The sequence below is a fragment of the Planococcus citri genome, chromosome 3 (genome assembly GCF_950023065.1).
Source record: "Planococcus citri chromosome 3, ihPlaCitr1.1, whole genome shotgun sequence".
Taxonomy (NCBI): domain Eukaryota; kingdom Metazoa; phylum Arthropoda; class Insecta; order Hemiptera; family Pseudococcidae; genus Planococcus; species Planococcus citri.
Window position 1 is genome coordinate 27,431,972 of NC_088679.1, and position 18,736 is coordinate 27,450,707.

Below are 18,736 nucleotides of genomic sequence, written 5' to 3' on the forward strand. Positions count from 1 at the left end.
CCAAAAAACCAGTCACAGATGAACCCCACCTTGAAGCTTTCATTCCCATTTTCTCAATTACCAATATGTATGTACTTGCTTCTGATCATGTCAAGACACCTCACACGTTCAGGATATACATATTATCCCAATTTTTTGAAAAAATCTATCCAACACCACCAGATTCGAATAAAACCGAATATCTACATTGGAAAAATTCTTTCACTCGAGATATTTTTATACGTTCAAAAAATAAAAATGAGATAAAAAGCTCTCACAATTTTGGTAACTCGGACAAAGACATCAACTTTAAATCAATGTCTCCGACCGCCTACGTAGGTATTCTTTGCGAACAAAAAATACACACAGAAAAAATTACGAGAAATTCCTCATTGTCAAAGATTCCAACAAAAAAGAAATTTTAATTAAATAGAATGAAATTTTTTTGACCTTGAGCTGATGCGCTGTTGATTATGAAATTTATTAAAATGCTGTTAACTAAAGACAGTAAAAAAGCAGAAGGTATCAAAATTTCACTTCATCACAGACTGCAATGTATGCCTTATGCCATTAAAATTTAAATTTAAAATAGGCTGAATTTAGCAAAAATGTCAAAACGACAAGTACATACAAGTTTTAGTAAAAAAAATTAAAAGTAATTAAAATTGTAGAAAAAATGACAAGAAAAAAATAGTTTGAAACAGTCACAAAGATGAAACCATCAATGATAGAATTCGATTGTTCTTTTTTTCTAAATTTTCAACAGAAAATTCGGAAAAATGAACGCATAAAACACACCAAAAATACCGTATTCCCATCCATCAAAACGAATACCAATACCATGAGAGGTAATCGACACATAAAAAACACGTATCAATACTAAACCTAAACCATTTTCATCGTCAAAAGACGTACACAATGTGCGTCAGAATACGACAAACTAGTCACTTTAATTATCAGTACACTCTAAAGTACTCCAAGTTCCTTTGATGAACATAATAGAAGCCTCATTTTGGGACACGCTTTACTTAATCTTGGCTTTTAATGCAACCAAGTTCATTTCACTCGTTTGCGAAAATGTCTTTCAAAAGCATACCCTACTAAAATTCAATTTACTCTTCGAAGTTTGCTTTCGACGAAAGTGAGGCGATTTGAAATTTTATTTCGAATAAGAAAAATGAATTAATACAAAAATCTTTACGTTTAAAAAAAAACACCGAATGATATAATTGATTATTCGTTGATAACTAATTTTAAGGAAAAACTTGTTTGAAAACATTAATAAACAGATAAGACAACAACATCCCTACTGATTCATTCTAGTGTCTCTGTCTATTAGTTCGATTATAAAACAATAGGAAGAAAGAACAGAATTTTCTTTCGACAGCCACTCGATTAAGAAAATTAATTAATCTCGTTCGACGAATTTATCTCGCATAATCACAATTAACCGCATAAGCGAACCAAATCAAAGATTTGAAAAAAAAATTACTGAACCGAAAAGTACACAGCTTCGTAGATATTTTTATAACTTCTAAAAATTTCTCAGTTTGGTACATTGACCAGGAGCATTACACGACAAAAAACTTGATAAATGTAATGTTCGCGATTCTACTCGTATAACAAAGACGGGGAGGGGGGGGGAAGGGAAGAAAAAACATTATGACAAGATTGATACGCGTTCGTTCAAAAATACAAGTACGCAATTTCCTGCTCGTTTATAAAACAAATAACGTTTGCTTGTCCCAAATTAAATCTCGATATGGTTAATTTATCGGCCGAAAAGTTCAAACGCCTGTTTAAACGTTGTTCATTAGTCATTTAACTTGGCTCTCATAACTCAAGGCTGACTTTCAATTTGAAAAAAAAATTTAATCAGTTCGTAGGAGGTTTTGTGACAATAGCAGAATATTCTACAATGTAGTATTTTTTTCATCACGTAATATACTGTGTATTGAAAAATTGTAACCGTACAAAAAACAGGAAACGTTTTTCAAATAATAATTGTTGAAAACATCAAAATTCAAAAGCTTCTCGAACACGACGACGAGCTCGTTCAAGTAAATGAATCATTAACGCTTACCGTAGCGTAAACGTACCTACCTAACCCTACATGGCTATCATTTCGAGCTGATTTTATAATATAAAAACGACATAATTATAAATATGTATACGAGAACAAATACCAATCAATTATAGGACGAATGTCAAACACAACCATGGTAACGGTAAGTCGTAAACATATTGTAATATTCATATGGGTATAAAAGTGAAACAAATATTACTAAATTCTTCTATCAATATCACCGTAAACATGGGAAAATGGAAAACTATTTATTCATAGCGATAAATTGTCAAAGGAAATGTCAACATGAGAGCTAACAACAAACGTATCGATTTAGTATTAGGTACATTTAAATACATCATTTTTTTATCCACCTTAGCATCGAGAAGCAGACTGACATATGAAACTAGACACCCTTGTAGAGCTTCTTTAGGCACGAAGAAACCTTATTTATAAATTAATCTTCTGCCAATCGAAGTATAAACACAGCAGGCTTAATCGGTATCCTTACTACAATCACATGGCTCATCGAATGTGATATACGATAGAAATCTCCAACAAAAGCATTTTTTCCGGTGCATTTTAGAGATTAGAAACCTTTCTCAGGATTACAACAGACAAGTTGTTATCAACAAATAAAAAATCTTTCTGATTACACGAGATGGTGCAGGGTGTTGGTTTAATCTTCATTTTGAGGATTTGAACCGACCGTGAAAAAATTATCTAGCAAATTAACAGATTTATCTTCGTAATTGAGGAGTAAATTGTTAATAAACAAAGGATCTTAACAATATGATAAACACACGAAGGAAATCGGATTAATAGATAAAAAACAGTAAGTTAGAAAAAATAATGAATATTAGATTAGATCGTAGCGATAGGAAAATTCTTCGCAATAGATATCATTTTGGTCGCGAAGGAAAAACATATAAGCAATAGTATTTCGCTCCGATCAATGAATCATAAACGATTCAACATTGCTTTTGAATGAACGCGAAGAAACCGCTATGAAAATGTGTGTCGGTGACATTGATACATGAATAAAATATGGAAGTACTTACCCAAATTGATGGCTAATTAATACGAAATATCTTCGGAATAGTAATCTACCGGCTTTTCTTGATTATTGTAGAGTAAACTTTACAAAATGGAGGCTATCATCGATCAAAAACGTCCCACAGTAGTCAAATCGTTGAATCGTTCCATCTTCCATCATTTTCAATCGTTAGCGTTAGCGCTTGTAAACAACCACGTCGTGCCTCCGAGATATATCATTGCCTGGTCAAGAGATAGTCAAGAGTCAAAATGACGTCACTACTCTAATCAGCATCACTCGCGTATGTGTGCAGTCTAATTTACTGACTTCGGGGTCCCATCATACAATTGGTGAGCAAGAAGTCATGACACTCATGACCGTTGTTTTTAGTGTTGGGGGGCGTTGTGTCCGCTCACCTCGGCTTCGCCTCGGTTGCGCGGGTCGCTTTGTTGTTCATACTATGTCTGTTAACTTCCCTCGGCCTTCGGCCTCGGTGAGTACAATTTTTTTATAAACAACCGCAAGTGCTACATACACGGTAAATGTCCAGCCTCCGTCTGAACTCACCAAGGGGAGTAATGCTCATCGAATGAAATATAAATTTTAAACGGCTCGGCTTCGCCTCGCCTAATTCGGCATATCATTCAAAAAATAATATTGATAAATTTATTCATTGTTTGAAAGCAAAAAAAAATAATTTAATTACTTTTTCTGTATAAATTCAACACGTAAAAATAAAAATCGCGAAAAAAAAATTTGAAAAAATTTGTGCCGGCCGCGGGAATCGAACCCAAGACCTCTTGCACAGCAATCCGTTACATAGCTAAGCCGCCACGGAGGCAGCTTGCCGGTTTGCGTTTTTTAACGCTATATATGTAGCTATACACCGTCGAAACACACCCCCCCACGCGCGTATGTATACGCGTACCTGCGTACGTGCGAACAACGGGACCCCGAAGTCAGTAAATTAGACTGCACACATACGCTAGTATCAGCATCAGCCAGGGTTGTACAAAAACGTGTTTTTTTTAAAAAAAACAAAAAAAACGTTTTTTTTTATTTAAAACGTTTTTTTTGTTTTAAAACAGTTTTTTTTCCTTGTTTAAAACTATGTGTTTAAAACGCGTTTTAAACACGTTTAAAATGTGTTTTAAACACAAATTCATTTGTTTTGAGTTCATCAGACATCAATTTTTAAGATGTGACGTCATAAAATAGCTATAAAGCTCAAGAAATATTGAAAAATTGGAATCAAAACACAAAATTTGCCTCTATAAATACCGTTTGTTCAATTTCACTTTTTTTCAACAAGAAATTTCGTCGGCTAAGTGCGGAAAGGTGCCTCGTGAAATTCGTTACTTGATACCTGTGTAAAACTGCCTTTCCACACTGAGCGCCATCTATCAGTCCAAGTTCAAATCTAAAGGCATCTTAGGTGATGGGAAGGGTGCCTTGAGGTAACATAACTTTTGGTTTGAACATTTGGACTGATAGATGGTGCTCAGAGTGGAAAGACCGTTTTACACAGGTGTCAAGTAACGAATTTCACGAGGCACCTTTCCGCACTAAGCCGACGATTTAAAAAAACATGTTTTTTTTAGGAAATTGGAGTTGAAAAAAAACACGTTTAAAACAAAAAAAAACACTGTTTTAAACGGTTTTAAATGGCTTTTTTTGTTTAAAACATCGTTCTGTTTTTTTTCTGTTGTTTTAAACGTGTTTTAAACATGTTTAAAACATTTTTGTTTTAAACATGTACAACCCTGGCATCAGCTAATCACCCTAAAGCAGAAACCCCAGAAGTGCCGAAATGTTTTTGTTTTTGTTTGGATCCCTTGGTTGGAGGGAGCATTGAAAATTTGAAAATTCTGAGTCGTCTTTTGAATTTTCATTTTGTGTTCTTCCAAAATGAGTGGTAATTCGGCAAATAATTCGGCCGGTGATCATGACATTCGTAATCCGCTGCGCGATATGTTTTTGGGTAATCCCAGAACTCGGGATAGTGCTTCTAATCGCCGAGCATTAATTTACAAAAAAGTTATGTCCAGTGATAATTCGTTGACATTTATGCAAGACGTTCGTTCGAAATTTGAAAAGCTATTGACAAAATATTGCGTAAAGTTGGCGAAAGAACCGGTTATAGATGTGCTGTTTTCTATCCTAAGTGAGAATCAGGAACCCGTACCGGAGAAAAACGTTGGGACTGTGACAGCAATGACTGATCCGGCGTCGATATTTAAGATTACGAAAGATTTGAAATTATTGAGAAATCTTGTGTTTCCGGTCGCGGACATCGACAAGCTTAATCGACAGCCTGTTGTCAATACTGCCCAGCAAATATCCTGTTACCCTTTTCCAGCTAAAATCAACATTCGCTATAACGACGGAATCAGTGCAGACGAGTGTTTTTCTGATGAACATTCAACTAACGCAAGTTGAAGAGAAAATTTCGAATTCGAAATTAATAGACGAAAAATTAATTCCATCTCCTTATTTTTTGTAGTTTAAAGTTATGAAATCACTGTATCGATCCGGTCTACCTGCTCGAAGTGTACTTCATTCGAACTTTATCAAGTGTGCTGATGATGATTCTAATAATAAAGCTCATGAAAATGATACGAGAACGCAAAATAAAGCAGAAACGGTACCTATGGATGTAAGTATTCAATGTCTGACTTTTAATTTGCGTTCTTTTTATTGAAAATAATCGAATTGGTTTAAGGTTTGTGACGCGGACGAAAGCAGTATATCGTCGCATGATTCAAGCAACTCCAGATCGAACGACGAATTCGTCAGTCTCATGGATCCATCAAAACGAAGAAGGAAAACTCGATCCGCATCATCAGATTCGAATGCATCGATTGAATCATTAATCGCTGCAATGGCTTGTCAGGACGATAATGTTTCGTTCATCGATTTCACAACGATGACGGCTTCGAATGAATCATCTGACGACCACATGTACTTGGATATCATCATAGTGTGTCCAGACTTGGAAGTCTGCCGATTTCTTTCAGATACGTTTGGACTCGTTTCGTTAGACGATATTTTGGTAGAATTAATTCATAGTAAGAAGTCGTCAGTGAAAATACCGTATGCCATAAATGAAAGCGCAGCCCCTTCCATAAGAATGGCTTGGAAGGAGTTGGTAGAAATCCCGAATATGGGTTATCACAAAACCCTTCGATACACCCAAACTCGCATTTCCGAAAGCCTTGCTTGTGGAGCACACAGTATAGGAATAACTTGCTCCGAATCCGCCCGGAGTTATACTGAAGCGAATACCTACGCTCTGTTACATTTTGAAGTATTCTCGCCAGAATTTCGATACCATTTCAAGATGAGCCGTAAAGAACAAACTGAGAACAAGCTGATAGAAAGCTGTGTAGCTCTTACTGAAATCGTAAACTTGGCGCTTAGTTATGATGTTAGTAAACGAGGTATTGTTAAGATGAAAAATCAATATTTCGATATGAACATTAGTCTCCTGGCTGTAATGCCGTTCTATGTTTTAAGATCGATGTGTGAGCACGATATATCTCTGATGATAATCCGTCTACGAAACCGAGAAAGCAGCGTACCTGATACATTTTTCCAAAGTTTGAAATCATAATTGGAATTTTTAAAAATCCGGAATTTTTACTTGTGTTTTCTTTTTTTCAATTCACGTTTCGTCTTCCTCGTTAGCAAGTGTTTCTATGTTTCTAATAAATTAATCAATACAGAATTTAAATCTTGAACCAAGAAATTTTTTCTGTACTATCTTTAGGTAAAATATAAAATAGAGGTACTTCGCTTGTAATCATAAGTATTCGTATCATTGTAAATTTTGTACTTTCCGATGATAACATATTTCGATACATTTTGCATATTTTTTCTTTCGCGTAATTTCGATTCAATTACACAGCATTTTCATTGTCATCCGATGCTGACATAGAATTAAAATTATGAAATGAAGTCAACACAAACACCTTAGAATTATGAAAAAAATTTACCTTCTTTGATTATTCTGAGTAGCTTTGAATTCTGACAAACAGTTACATTTCAATCTAGCTGAGTAATATGTATGCTATGGCATCTCGGTATTTTTTATGTAATTAGAAACCAAAATTCCCATCTTTTAAGTATTGTCTAATTTCACAGGGAAATGATGACAAATTGGCTTTAAAACGTGACGATTGCTAATTACCATCGAGTATATTTTCAGTTTCGTCTTACTAAAATAGTGTTTTTTTTCAATGTAGTTCATTTTAAAAGAAAAAATAAGACAATTTATTAATTGTAAAAGCCTATTAATCCTGTGCGATGTAAGATTTATGTTTTATCAGGTTCTCACCGACAACACTTTTTTTTTTGACAATCCAATCCCTTCGAACATATCCATAATAAAAATAAATAAACACAAAAATCATCGAAACTTACACTCAAATTCGAGCAAAAAAATCAAGACGAATGTTAGTATTAAGAAGATATAAAATCAACGAAAATCTTCAAAACTGTAAATTTATTTTAAAATGGAAAAAAAACTCGAAGTCGTCAATGTTTCTTAAAATTTACTTAATGAACATTAAACAGCTACCTAAACGTTATGTTTTAAATAATATGAAAAATACAGAAAACAGTGATCTCTTTGTTATATCAAAATTAAATATTATTAGAAAAAGAAAAAGGGAGGCACCATTCAGTTCAACACGACGCGACGTAGCCAAAAAGAGCTCAACTCTTACATAACAACGCAATTGCCATCTGTATCTCCTCCCTGAAACGAGTGAAAGGTAAACATTACAAATTCTATAAATATTTAAAGTAAGCCCATTAATAACACGAGACTTACCCTTGGATAACCTGAACCAAACGATGAACGGGCGTAAGATCGCGTTCTAATACGTCTTTCTTTCTTATGGACCATGGAAGCTACATCCTACAAAATGAAACCTAAATTTAGTACCATGTACTCGTAGTACCGAGTTACCAACTACCCTGAACATTTACCTCTCCTTCTTTAGTTTGTAAGACAGTTTCCATTACGTCACCGGTAGCCCATTTTTGATTCTTCATGACGATATTCAAAGGTGGCTCGTGTTTCTTGTTTTCACCGGAAGACCAAACAGTGATCGTTTCGTTGGCTGGAACTTTAACGCTTTTTGCGAATTTAAATGAAATGTCGACGTCGCCGACTTTTCTCGTCAGAATCCAATTACCAACGGAAACCTCCTAAAATGAACAAAAAAAAAAAAAAACCAGGCAATGTAATCGATACATTCGAGAAAACATTTTTTGAAAAAAAAAATCAAAAGATTAAAACCTACATCTTTACTCTTGTTATGTAATTTTATGAAGGATCCATGAGGGCAAACCTCGCTGACGGAGATGTCACCTTTGGATGTAGATCGAATTGCATAATCTTCGTATTCCTCTTCATCATAATGCATTCTCCTTCTTTTACGCATAGGTGTTTCATCATCATCGGAATAACCATTAGCTTCTTCTCGACGAGTCGGCGTTGGAGTATATTTCAATCTAAAAGACATAATTACAAAGTCAATGACCCATCCACATGATCCTCGTTTCTCATTCAATCATTCGTTGTTACCTTTGTTCTTCACCCTCTAACAACTTCCTGTACGCGGCGATTTCCAAATCCAAGGCCACTTTGATATCCATCAAATCTTGATACTCTTGAAGCTGGGTATTCATTGATTCTTGTAACTCGCTGAGTTGTGTAGCACTATTCAGTCTCTCTTCTTGCAAAAGGGTCTCCAAAGAGGTGACTTTATCCTACGAAAAATCGAGTAATCATTTTTCCTTTCGAGAATACAACACTCGAAAGCGTTGTTTAAAAAAGGGATGGTTGTTATTAAAAAGTCAACCGCAGTTTCTTAAATATTTAAATCGTCATCTTACACGATAACGATAATTGTCTGGTTTGAAACCCATTCAAACCATCGTTTGTACGACTTAATTCGATCATCACACGTAAATGACCAAGTTTTTTATACCGTTCGTCACGCGAATCCGGTAAAAAGTTAATAATCGACGGAAAACCGATCGTATTTATAATATTTATGATCGTCATATCGTATAATTTAAACGATCCCAAGCAAAAAGGGGAAAAAAAGGATTAAATTTTTTATAACTCATGTCTAATTTGCTGTCACGTTCAACCTTCTTTAAAAATTCCCTAAACTAATAAACTATGTAGGTATCAGCTATGTACTTCGACACGATAAGGGAATTATCGCAGATAAGATAAACCCCGCTGTTCAGGCAAGGCGTAGATGAGAAAATTTCGTTCAAATTATGCCTATCATTAGGTTACAACTTTTATCACCCCCATAATCGACAGTTCAACGATTTCGGTGAGGAATAATCACGATGATCTCGTGAACTCTGAGTGATAATTGTAGACGAACATCTACTAATACTTACTTCCAAGTTGTTATTTCTAGCTTCCAAAGATTTAACAGATTTACGCGCATCATCCAGATCCTGCTGTAGTTTGCGCACTTGGTCGTAAGTGTTCGTAGCTAAGTTATTCTTACGCAGTAAGTCAGCTTCCAACTGTTTGATCTGCGAATGAAAAGAACAAAGATTAGTTATTTCTTCTAAAACTTACGTAAATTAATAAACTGAATGATTCATTATTATTACTAGTAAGTAAAATGTAAGATTACAAGTACTTGGTCATACTTTTACGACTTTCAACGTTTAACCGCATAATTTCGCGGTATTTTTAGCTATATTCACCCATACCTACCTACGATGATTGTACTTTCAGAAATTGAAAAAAAAATGAAAATTTGATGGGTTTCAAGTTTAGAAGTCTTAGGCTTGGAATTTCTGAATAGGAGTTCAAACCTCACAATTAATCATGGAAAGAAAGAAAAAAAATTTATGAGTACGTTTTAGATTTTTCAAAATTAGCTTCTCTGGAGTTCAAATAATCGGTTCATCGCTCCTGAATTTTTATTTCCAAGATTTATGCAGTACCTAAATCCAACGTTATATTATTTTTTCGAGCTGAAGCAAAGCGTCTAATAAAACATTGAAATCAAGACTTTTTTGACAAAAAAGCGAAACTTTTGAACAATTTTTGAAACAAGACTGGATTTTTTTGCAAAAAAAAATGACCTTACAATTTTTGTCAAAATGAAATTCGACAATTTCAAAAATTTCAGCAAAAAGCATGACTTGATGGGAATTATTGGCAAAAAAGTGACACTTTTTGGCAATTTTTGGTAAATACCTAAGCGAGGTTTTGCATAATTTTTGAAAGAAAAAAAATTGAAAAGCAAAAATCAGCAATTTTTAGGAATTAAATAGGTACCTATTGACAAAAGAACATTTTTTTGAAATTTTTTTCGAAGTGTGAAATTTTGGCATTTTTTAAGTAAAAAAGCTAGAATCTTTGGCAATAAGCAAGACTTTTGTATAGTTGGAGAAAAACGAAACTTTTTGGAATTTTTTGCAAAAAACCGAGAATTTTTGACAATTTTAGCAAAAATACAAATTTTTGGTAATTGGCCAAAAATGGAACTTTTTTGCAATCTTTGTCGAAACAGGGACTTTTTTGTCAATTTTTAGGTTAAAAAGTGAGATTTTTTAGCATTTTTTTTTGGGAAAAAAGTGGAACTTTTGGGAATGTTTTTTTTTTGGGGTTGCCCCAAAATAAGCTCTCGACATTTTGAGCATTTTTTCGGACTCTCAAGATTCAAGACGGGGGCCTTACTTTTCATATCCCCCTCCTCTATCGATTTAGCACCTGCAGGATTTACAGATCTTTGATTCCTATAGTTCAGTAAAAATGAACCAATTTGGGGTGCACTGTCATTAAAAATTTTTAAAAATCCTTTCCATCACAAATAAGGGCAATAAAAATTCAAATCTTTTCCATCCCTTCACAATAAATTTGATATTTTCCAGAAACTTTCAAGTTTTTATGGACGTTGATGTAAGATTGACCGGATTTATAGTTTTCTATGCAATTTTTAACGCTTGTATACATTTTCTCCCCAAAATTACCTTCTCCTCGAAAATCTTCTTAATATCATCCTTGTTACGTTTCAAATCATCTTCGTATTCTTGGCGTAAGGCTTGTAAATTCTCGTAGTATTTTTGTTCAACTTTCTGTTCAATAGCGCCATCGATATCAGACACTTCAACTTGTTTGATAATTCTACTTTCGGATAGTTGTTCAAACATCTGAAAAAAAAACAAAACAAACACACACACACAATCATCATCGTCATTCATCATTTTTTAAACTTACAAAGAGATTTATGACGTTCGAATGATATCTTCCGCTATATTACCTGTTCTTTGAAATTGATTGATTCCTTCATACTTTGGAGTTTATTTTCCAAATCGATACGTAGAATGGTCTCATTATCGAGTTCTTTCGTTTTGCTATCCAATTCATTTTGCAAACGAGTAACATCTTTGCTCAAAGCCTGAAAAAATAATACAATATCTATCAATCTCCGCGGAGTCGAGGTAGTCTCTCGTGAATTTTTTCATTAGGAAAAAAAAATAAGTACATTGGGACTGGGGAAGCGGTAAGGAAACCTTTGCAGGATGGAGAAAGGAGCAAGATATTGAATCTTACTTACGAAATTACCAATTACCGAGATGCAATACTCAGCACAAATAACCACCATATTTCATAATTAATCTGAAACATGAATGGCCATTGAGCACTTCTAGTTGTATAGTTCTGGCAATAGGTCGAGGTAATTTAGGTAAAAATTTACATTATACGGGTAGGGGTTGTTCTACCTTGTTTTCGTTGAGCGCTTTTTTCAAATCGGCGGCAGCCTGGTTGTATTTATTTTGGACGTCGCTGAATCGATTCTGATACAATTTCAAATCCTTTTCGGCTGAAGTAAAATCGGCAGTGGCTTTATTCAGTCTGGAAAAAGAGAGAAAAAAATACAAAATTACAATCACGTTGAATATTTTTACGATATTACGCTAAGTAATTTAATAAAAAAATTGTTTTCAAAAGGGGTCAATAACGCTTATCGATACAATACATAGACATTAGACAATGATACCAGTTACAGAGCGGTACATCGGTTTAGGAACCAATGTATATAAACATAATGCGTTATTATTAATACATTTAATATTTAATACCACTCGTTCTACTTTTCGCCATATTTTACCCGCGCAGCACATTCTTAGCCCTGTTAAAAATGGGACAATTCGTTTTAAAAATTCACCGCTTTAGTTCGTGTACCCATAGTCTACCTATGAAATAAAGCAAACGAAACGTACCAACGTCACGTTATATGTAAATTACGTATCTACTCGAGGAGCACGGATCGTGAATTTTTTAAGGGTTCTTCTTCGTCTTTTTGCCTTTTTATTTTCATGGAAAATTTATTACAGAAATTACCATCATTTATGTACCTTTTTTCACCGCAACTTTCCCTTTATTTTGTTTAAAATTTTAACGAGTATATTAAATTTAATGAATGACGGTACATATTTTAGTATTTTTCTATTGCTTCGTATCTCCCTATAACCCTTTCCGTTTTCACCTATTCATTACCTGCAATTACTGTTTGGTACGTAGAAAAGTATATAATTGATTCCACGATATCAAAATGTTTGTTAATGTACAGGGTGTTTAGAAAATCAGCAGGAAATGTGGTACATAATTCTAATCGGTTCAATTTCATGAAACCGGTTCGTTTTAGTTCTCAATGTGTTTTCGATATTTCTGAGTTTCTTGTTTATGAAAATGAGGCATCAAGAGGTAATTATAAAAAAAGTAATTAAAAATTTGCGTTCGAAGAAAATGGCCCAATTTATACTTGAATATTCTCCAAACCAGTTCAGTGGTTCTCAAACTTCCAAACAATTTTTCTCAAGTACACATTAAAAAAAAATTATGATACAAATGCGACTGCGAGCACATTGGACAGTTTTTGACAAAATGAAAAAATTTTGGTTGGATATTTTTCAAACACTTCCAAGACTTCCTTTTTAAGGGGGGGGGGCGTCAATTTTTCGCATTACTAAATGTTTTCTTATATTTTAATATTTTGTGAGGGGAGAGAAATGTCAGAAATATCTTTACAATTTCAATCACACCAACATCATGAAAATATCTGAACTTTCAATATAGTGAAAATTGAGTTGGGGGCAGAGTCACTGGAGGAGTGTGGATGAGGGTAATATTAAATTGGACGCCATATTCGTGTTTGGGGGTTCGATTTATATGGAAACGACACCTCGTTTACCAAAAACAATAATTTACACCAGAATCCATTTTCCCCCCTCTGTAAGTTTTTTCAATTTTTGACCACGGCCCACCTTTAATTTTTTTTTGAAAAAAATATACGTATGTTTTTGGGGGTTAAAAACACACTTAAAAATGCTATTCCCATTTTTGTAAAACGGGTAAACAAAGCTAAAAAAACTCCATTTTGAGGGGGAAATATGTGGGAGGGGGGTGAAAATTTTTGTAGGGATACCTCTTATGGATGTTTACAACATACTAGAAAATTAAAAAAATCGGTTCACATGGGGCTGAGAAAATTTTTTTATTGTAATTTCAGAAAAGGGGGGGTTTCTCAAAAACGGGGGGGGGGGGTCTGAAACTTTCCTGACATCCTGACGGAAGGTGCTCAAGGGTACCCACCTTCCATGTAAATATCAACCCTGAAGCTCTCGGGGGCAAATTCACCATACTTATCCACCTATAGCCTTTCAAAAAAAAAAAAAATACCCGAAAAATAAATTTAAAAATACTTTAGCTACAAGAATTTTTCAGAACTTTTTCGATTATTTGAGGAAAATTAGACAAATTTTGAATATTCTTGTAACAGATTCAGCAGTTCTCAAAAAGGTAAGAAACAATTTCAACAGCAAACTCGAAAAAATATTATGAAAAATAAACTTCATTCAGAAGTTGAAGAAAAGAAAAAAATATTAGGTACTTTTTACTGGGCAAATCAAAATGCATTCAGGTTCAGGATATTTCTGGACATTTTTTTAAAATTTCTGCAGATTCCCGCCTTTTTTCTAAGAACGTTTTCAGTATTTCTGCACGACTCTGAGCTAATCGTAAGCTCAAAGTTCTTCAGAGTTCACTCCTCCAAAAATGTGCTCTCAACACGACTTTTGAGTCAAATGCAAGACTTCATAAGCATTTTGCAGTTTTGTTGAAAGACACGATCATTAATTGCAGTGCACAACTTGCAAGACTTATTACAGTGTATTCTGAAACTTTTTTATTGAATAAAAAAAACGAATCTCAAATACGTCATCATCAAAAATGACTTTTCTTCGATTTTTTTGAAAGTTCACAAACAAACATCTCATTCAATTTTCTCAGATTTAATCATAAAATATCCACACAAAAATGTGTTTTTAGAGAGAGGGGGTGCTGCATGAAAATTTATCACGCCATGTACAATAGAAATTTGCTTGGATTTTTCAAAAAATTGCAATCCTGCCAGGTAACAATCTTAATAAAAATTTCCTTCATTGTTCTCCTCGAGGAAAAAAAGTCATTGAATACGAAATTATAGTAAACTGGTTTTCGACAGTGTTTGGGCACATACTGGCACACTTTTGGAACCTACAACGTTGAAATAACTCATTTCAATCGTCTCTTCCTTTGAAAAAATACTATGGCAACCGCTTAGAAACGACTGAACCGGTTTTAAAATTACATAACTCGATAGAACCCCTTCATTGTGTTCGTCGTTTTTAAACTGAACTAGAGTGCTTTCTTCTCATTTCTACGTTTCTTGAGAATAGATAATTTTTTTCATTATTTTCTGAGCACCTTGTACACAGATTCATCCACAATCTACTTATATTATATTCGTCTCAAAACAGGCTGGAATTTGAAGTTGAACTGGAGTATTGAAAATAAAATACGAATTTCATTTTTTAACACTATAATTAAAACTGCATTTTTTCATTTTAAAAATTCGTTGCATTTAATGTTTACATTTTTCGAATATTTTCAAGTTTACAAAAGATCCATAAGAAGGGAACAATGAGGAAAGAGAAATCCTTATAATAAATTTATAAATACTCGAACTCAAAGCTGCTCAAAATGCACTTTCTCAAAAACGTCTCGTTAAAGGAAAATAAATTTCACTCTACTGTAGAAAAATTTCAAGCTCTACAATTTTGTTTCTCTTCAATTTCACCACAGGACCTGTAGTTTTTTCCAAAAATCGATAACTGAGATTGAAAATTGTTTTTGATAAAAGCGATGGTTAAATCATACGAGGAAAAAATGGGAGGGAAATGGAACTGAACCTCATTTTAGTCTTCAACCTTGGACATTTTTGCATCAAGGCAGAAACAATAAATCACGAGACACGTTTCCAACGTCGGTTTTTCCTTCATCAGAATAAAAAATAAAGGAAACTGTTTTTCATTATAACATAAAATAGAATATCGATTAATTTAAATTCAATCCGTCTCTCTGCTCTTCTCAATATTATGTTAATTAAAAGCATCGCTATATTTTAGTATATGTATTTTGAACAACCAACCGAATTCCTAAACCTTTTCAAACTACACACACATAATACTCGTATTACCAACGTTCATGTACCTAATCTCGTTGCAATCTACGTGAGTAATTCATAAAATGTCACTATCCAATCAGCTTTTATAATCATGTCATAAAATCTAAATTTAAAACACACATCATACTTCGACTTGGAGAGAAACAACTGCCTCAGGAACTAATGAGATCCCATAGTCGAGTACCATACGACTAATTGACGTTGTCCTTGAAATTTCAACGACAAAGGTTACCAAAAAATTACGTAAGTTGAAAGAATTTCGGTTAAAATAAAACATTTTTTTTCCCATTTATACGATAGGATTAATGTAGAATCGCGTGCTGGTAACTGTAAACTTAGACGATGTTTATCGATCAGAAATTATAAATATGCCTGGTAGAAGTTTTTTTTCAGCCATATGGTATCGAAAGAAAGAGAAAAAGTACCACGGTGCGTATAATTTTACTCGATGATTGACGGAACAAAGGCGTTGCAGTCGATTTAGAAAGCGAGTTCTTTTCGCCCACACAATTCGACAGATCCGAGTTGAATTTCATCGTGTGTGGAGAAAATTTCCCAAATGCTTTCAGGCTATAACGCCGATACTATTGGGATGGTAATTAATACGGACTATGGACTATACTTTGGAACAATTGTCCATCTTTATAAATGTAAGACCCTCTAATAATGCAGGCGACTGGCAAGTGGCATCAAACCCACCAACATTTTAATCCGAATCGAGACAATTAGGTTTTTTTTCGAGTTCAATTACATTTGGCGGAAAGATGACGTCACGTGATAGTGAAATTTTTTACATTAACGTTTCCAAGGCCTCTGAAATGAAATTTATCGATTCGCGTTGGAATTTGTACTTGAAATTTTTCAACCGAGGAACATTTTCGACAAAGTATCTGTCAGCACTGGTAAATAGTGACGTAGCGGAACTAGTTTCCGTAGGTGTGTCTGTGTAACTAAGCTATCTCCGAAAGGAAGATTTCAATATTGCCTCCTGCTAAGTTATTAACAACCGACGCGGACCCTTTTACGTTTACTAGTAATTAAATGCACATTTGGCTACCAGCATGGCAATTCTTGTTCGTTTAAATCAACGATGTCGATGACGAATGCTGCTGGGTGCTGGGTGCAGGCTCAAGGGCTCTTCAATGAGTCTTCAGATGCGGATTTTTTCATCGAATGATTTGGCAATTTCTTCGAAAAGGATTGACGGGAAAGATGGATGGAAAAACTGAGGAAAATGCCATTTCGTTGATTGAGAATTATTCTAGCAGGACGGGTGGAATGTTGGTCAAATCGCTACGTGTAAAAGCAGCCTTAATGTATTCAACTTCGTACTGTACAACTATGTCAGTTTAATGCTGTGTTACGTCATCGCTCGTACATAGAATAGCAATGAACATGACTCGGTTCCTTTGAATTCGGAGAACAAGTGAGAGAGTGAGACGGGCAGTACGAGTTACGAGTACGTGAATGTTAATGGTTTTTTGTCTTCTGTTATAGTGGGAGAGAAAAAAATGGCGCGAGGAAATAAATTTATCGGAAAATCTTGTCCCAAAATGAACATATGCGATAGTAGATAGAATGATATCAAGGGAAATGGGAAATGATATCACGACACATCCGTTTATGACACGACGACATAATTTTCGTTCGGTTTTATAATTTTAATAGAAATAATTCTGGTTTTTGAAGAGTACCTGATGAATGAATAAAAGCAATATTAGCGCAGTTACTACGTACGATGAAATAATCGTAAGGATATGCCATATGTGTTGTATTAAACATTTAATATCCTACCACACAGTTAGCTAGGCAATGTAGCGTATCGATACGACAATTTCGAACAATATTTTACAACAATACGACGTTTCAAAATCACTCGACCATACCCATATGAATTATTAACTCAAAAGACCAATGTAAACAAATAAAATACTCGTATTAGAATACATTTTACGAAAAACCGGCTTCCTGATGTTGTTAAATTATCAAGTACATCTATGTCGATTTATGTTAGGAAATACAGTATGAAATGAGATCAACTCACTTGGTGGTTAGTTCTTGATTTTGTTGTAGATATCTCTTATTATCTAAATCAATTCTAGCTCTTTCTTTGGCTTCGGTATCCAAAGCTTTTCGAAGTTGGCCAACTTCGGCGTCATATAGGTCTCTGATATTTGTGACTTCTTTCGATTTCGTTTCATGATAGCTGGTAAGTTGTACTTCCAACTTACTGTTTTCGATTTCAAGATGACGTACTCGTTCGATGTACTGAGCTAGACGATCATTTAAATGCTGAAGTTGTTTCTTTTCCTGAAGACGAGAAATACGTGTGGGACTTAGCGGCGGACTCCGGCTTCGGTCTCTGGTCCTGGAAGATTTAGAAGCACTGCTCGTTGGAGTTGATGGAACCGGTGTTGATTTTCGGCTACTGCTTTTTGTCGACATCGCGTTAAATCAATTAACAATTAGAAAACACAATACACGCATTAATTTATGATTTAATTAATTAATTATTAAACACCGAAAAACTAAACCCAAGCTATCACATTTGACTAACCGTTTGTTTGTTGTTTGAATATTTTCACGCAGTGCTGCCACTTGGCAAAAATTGAATACTTTGTCGGAATTTTTGTGGGCTAGTCTCAGACGCTTATGAGGTATTTCTTTATACAGGGTGGAGCGAGACAAATTTTCAATCGAATTTCCTCGTTTCGCAAATTCGTGAGAAAATATTCTCCAAAATGCACGAAAAAATGCGAAGGGTTGTTTTTTTGATGATTCTAAAATCGTATCTGAACGATGTTTCTGAAAATTGAAAACAGAAAGTTGTTTTTCGCCTTTTCGGACAGAATTCTGAATTCTCCACTTTGACGATAAATTTTCCACAAAATTCTCAAATTAACGTCGGTTTTCACTTTCACTTTTTAAAATTTTTTTTAAAAAATAAAAAATAATTTTGGTATTTTACTGAAGTACTTTGTACTTGTACTTTATTCGTGGAGCTGAAGACTGAACTTTGGACTGAATTTGAATTACTTTTGTGATTGCCTATGCCTACTAATGGAAAAACGACTGGGAAGTGGAAGCTGGAAGACT

At 34.3% G+C, this 18,736-nt stretch overlaps 3 protein-coding genes across 4 annotated transcripts in view; 1 reads left to right on the top strand and 2 right to left on the bottom strand.

The window, feature by feature from the left end:
• Positions 1-3,268, bottom strand: part of HnRNP-K (Heterogeneous nuclear ribonucleoprotein K) — a 71,232-nt gene extending 67,964 nt beyond the window's left edge. Inside the window, exon 1 of one of the 2 annotated variants that reach the window (XM_065358194.1) lies at positions 3,106-3,268. The gene's annotated coding sequence lies outside the window, so the exon portion shown is untranslated. The remainder of the gene's footprint in view (positions 1-3,105) is intronic. The other variant, XM_065358195.1, reaches the window with a different exon arrangement.
• A 1,612-nt stretch (positions 3,269-4,880) lies between these two features.
• On the top strand, positions 4,881-6,942 carry LOC135840187 (uncharacterized). Its single transcript, XM_065356581.1, has 3 exons — positions 4,881-5,510; positions 5,584-5,736; positions 5,803-6,942. The coding sequence occupies exons 1-3, from the start codon at positions 4,989-4,991 to the stop codon at positions 6,691-6,693; spliced, it is 1,566 nt and encodes a 521-aa protein (XP_065212653.1). The 5' UTR covers positions 4,881-4,988; the 3' UTR covers positions 6,694-6,942.
• A 623-nt stretch (positions 6,943-7,565) lies between these two features.
• LOC135839662 (lamin Dm0-like) lies at positions 7,566-18,220 on the bottom strand. The gene is made up of 10 exons (XM_065355787.1): positions 17,685-18,220; positions 11,856-11,988; positions 11,393-11,530; positions 11,103-11,282; positions 9,510-9,650; positions 8,674-8,858; positions 8,390-8,600; positions 8,073-8,294; positions 7,915-8,001; positions 7,566-7,839 (listed from the first exon to the last, which is right to left on the bottom strand). Exons 1-10 carry the CDS (start codon positions 18,083-18,085, stop codon positions 7,804-7,806), a joined length of 1,734 nt encoding a protein of 577 aa, XP_065211859.1. The 5' UTR covers positions 18,086-18,220; the 3' UTR covers positions 7,566-7,803.
• Between the last annotated feature and the right edge of the window lie 516 nt (positions 18,221-18,736).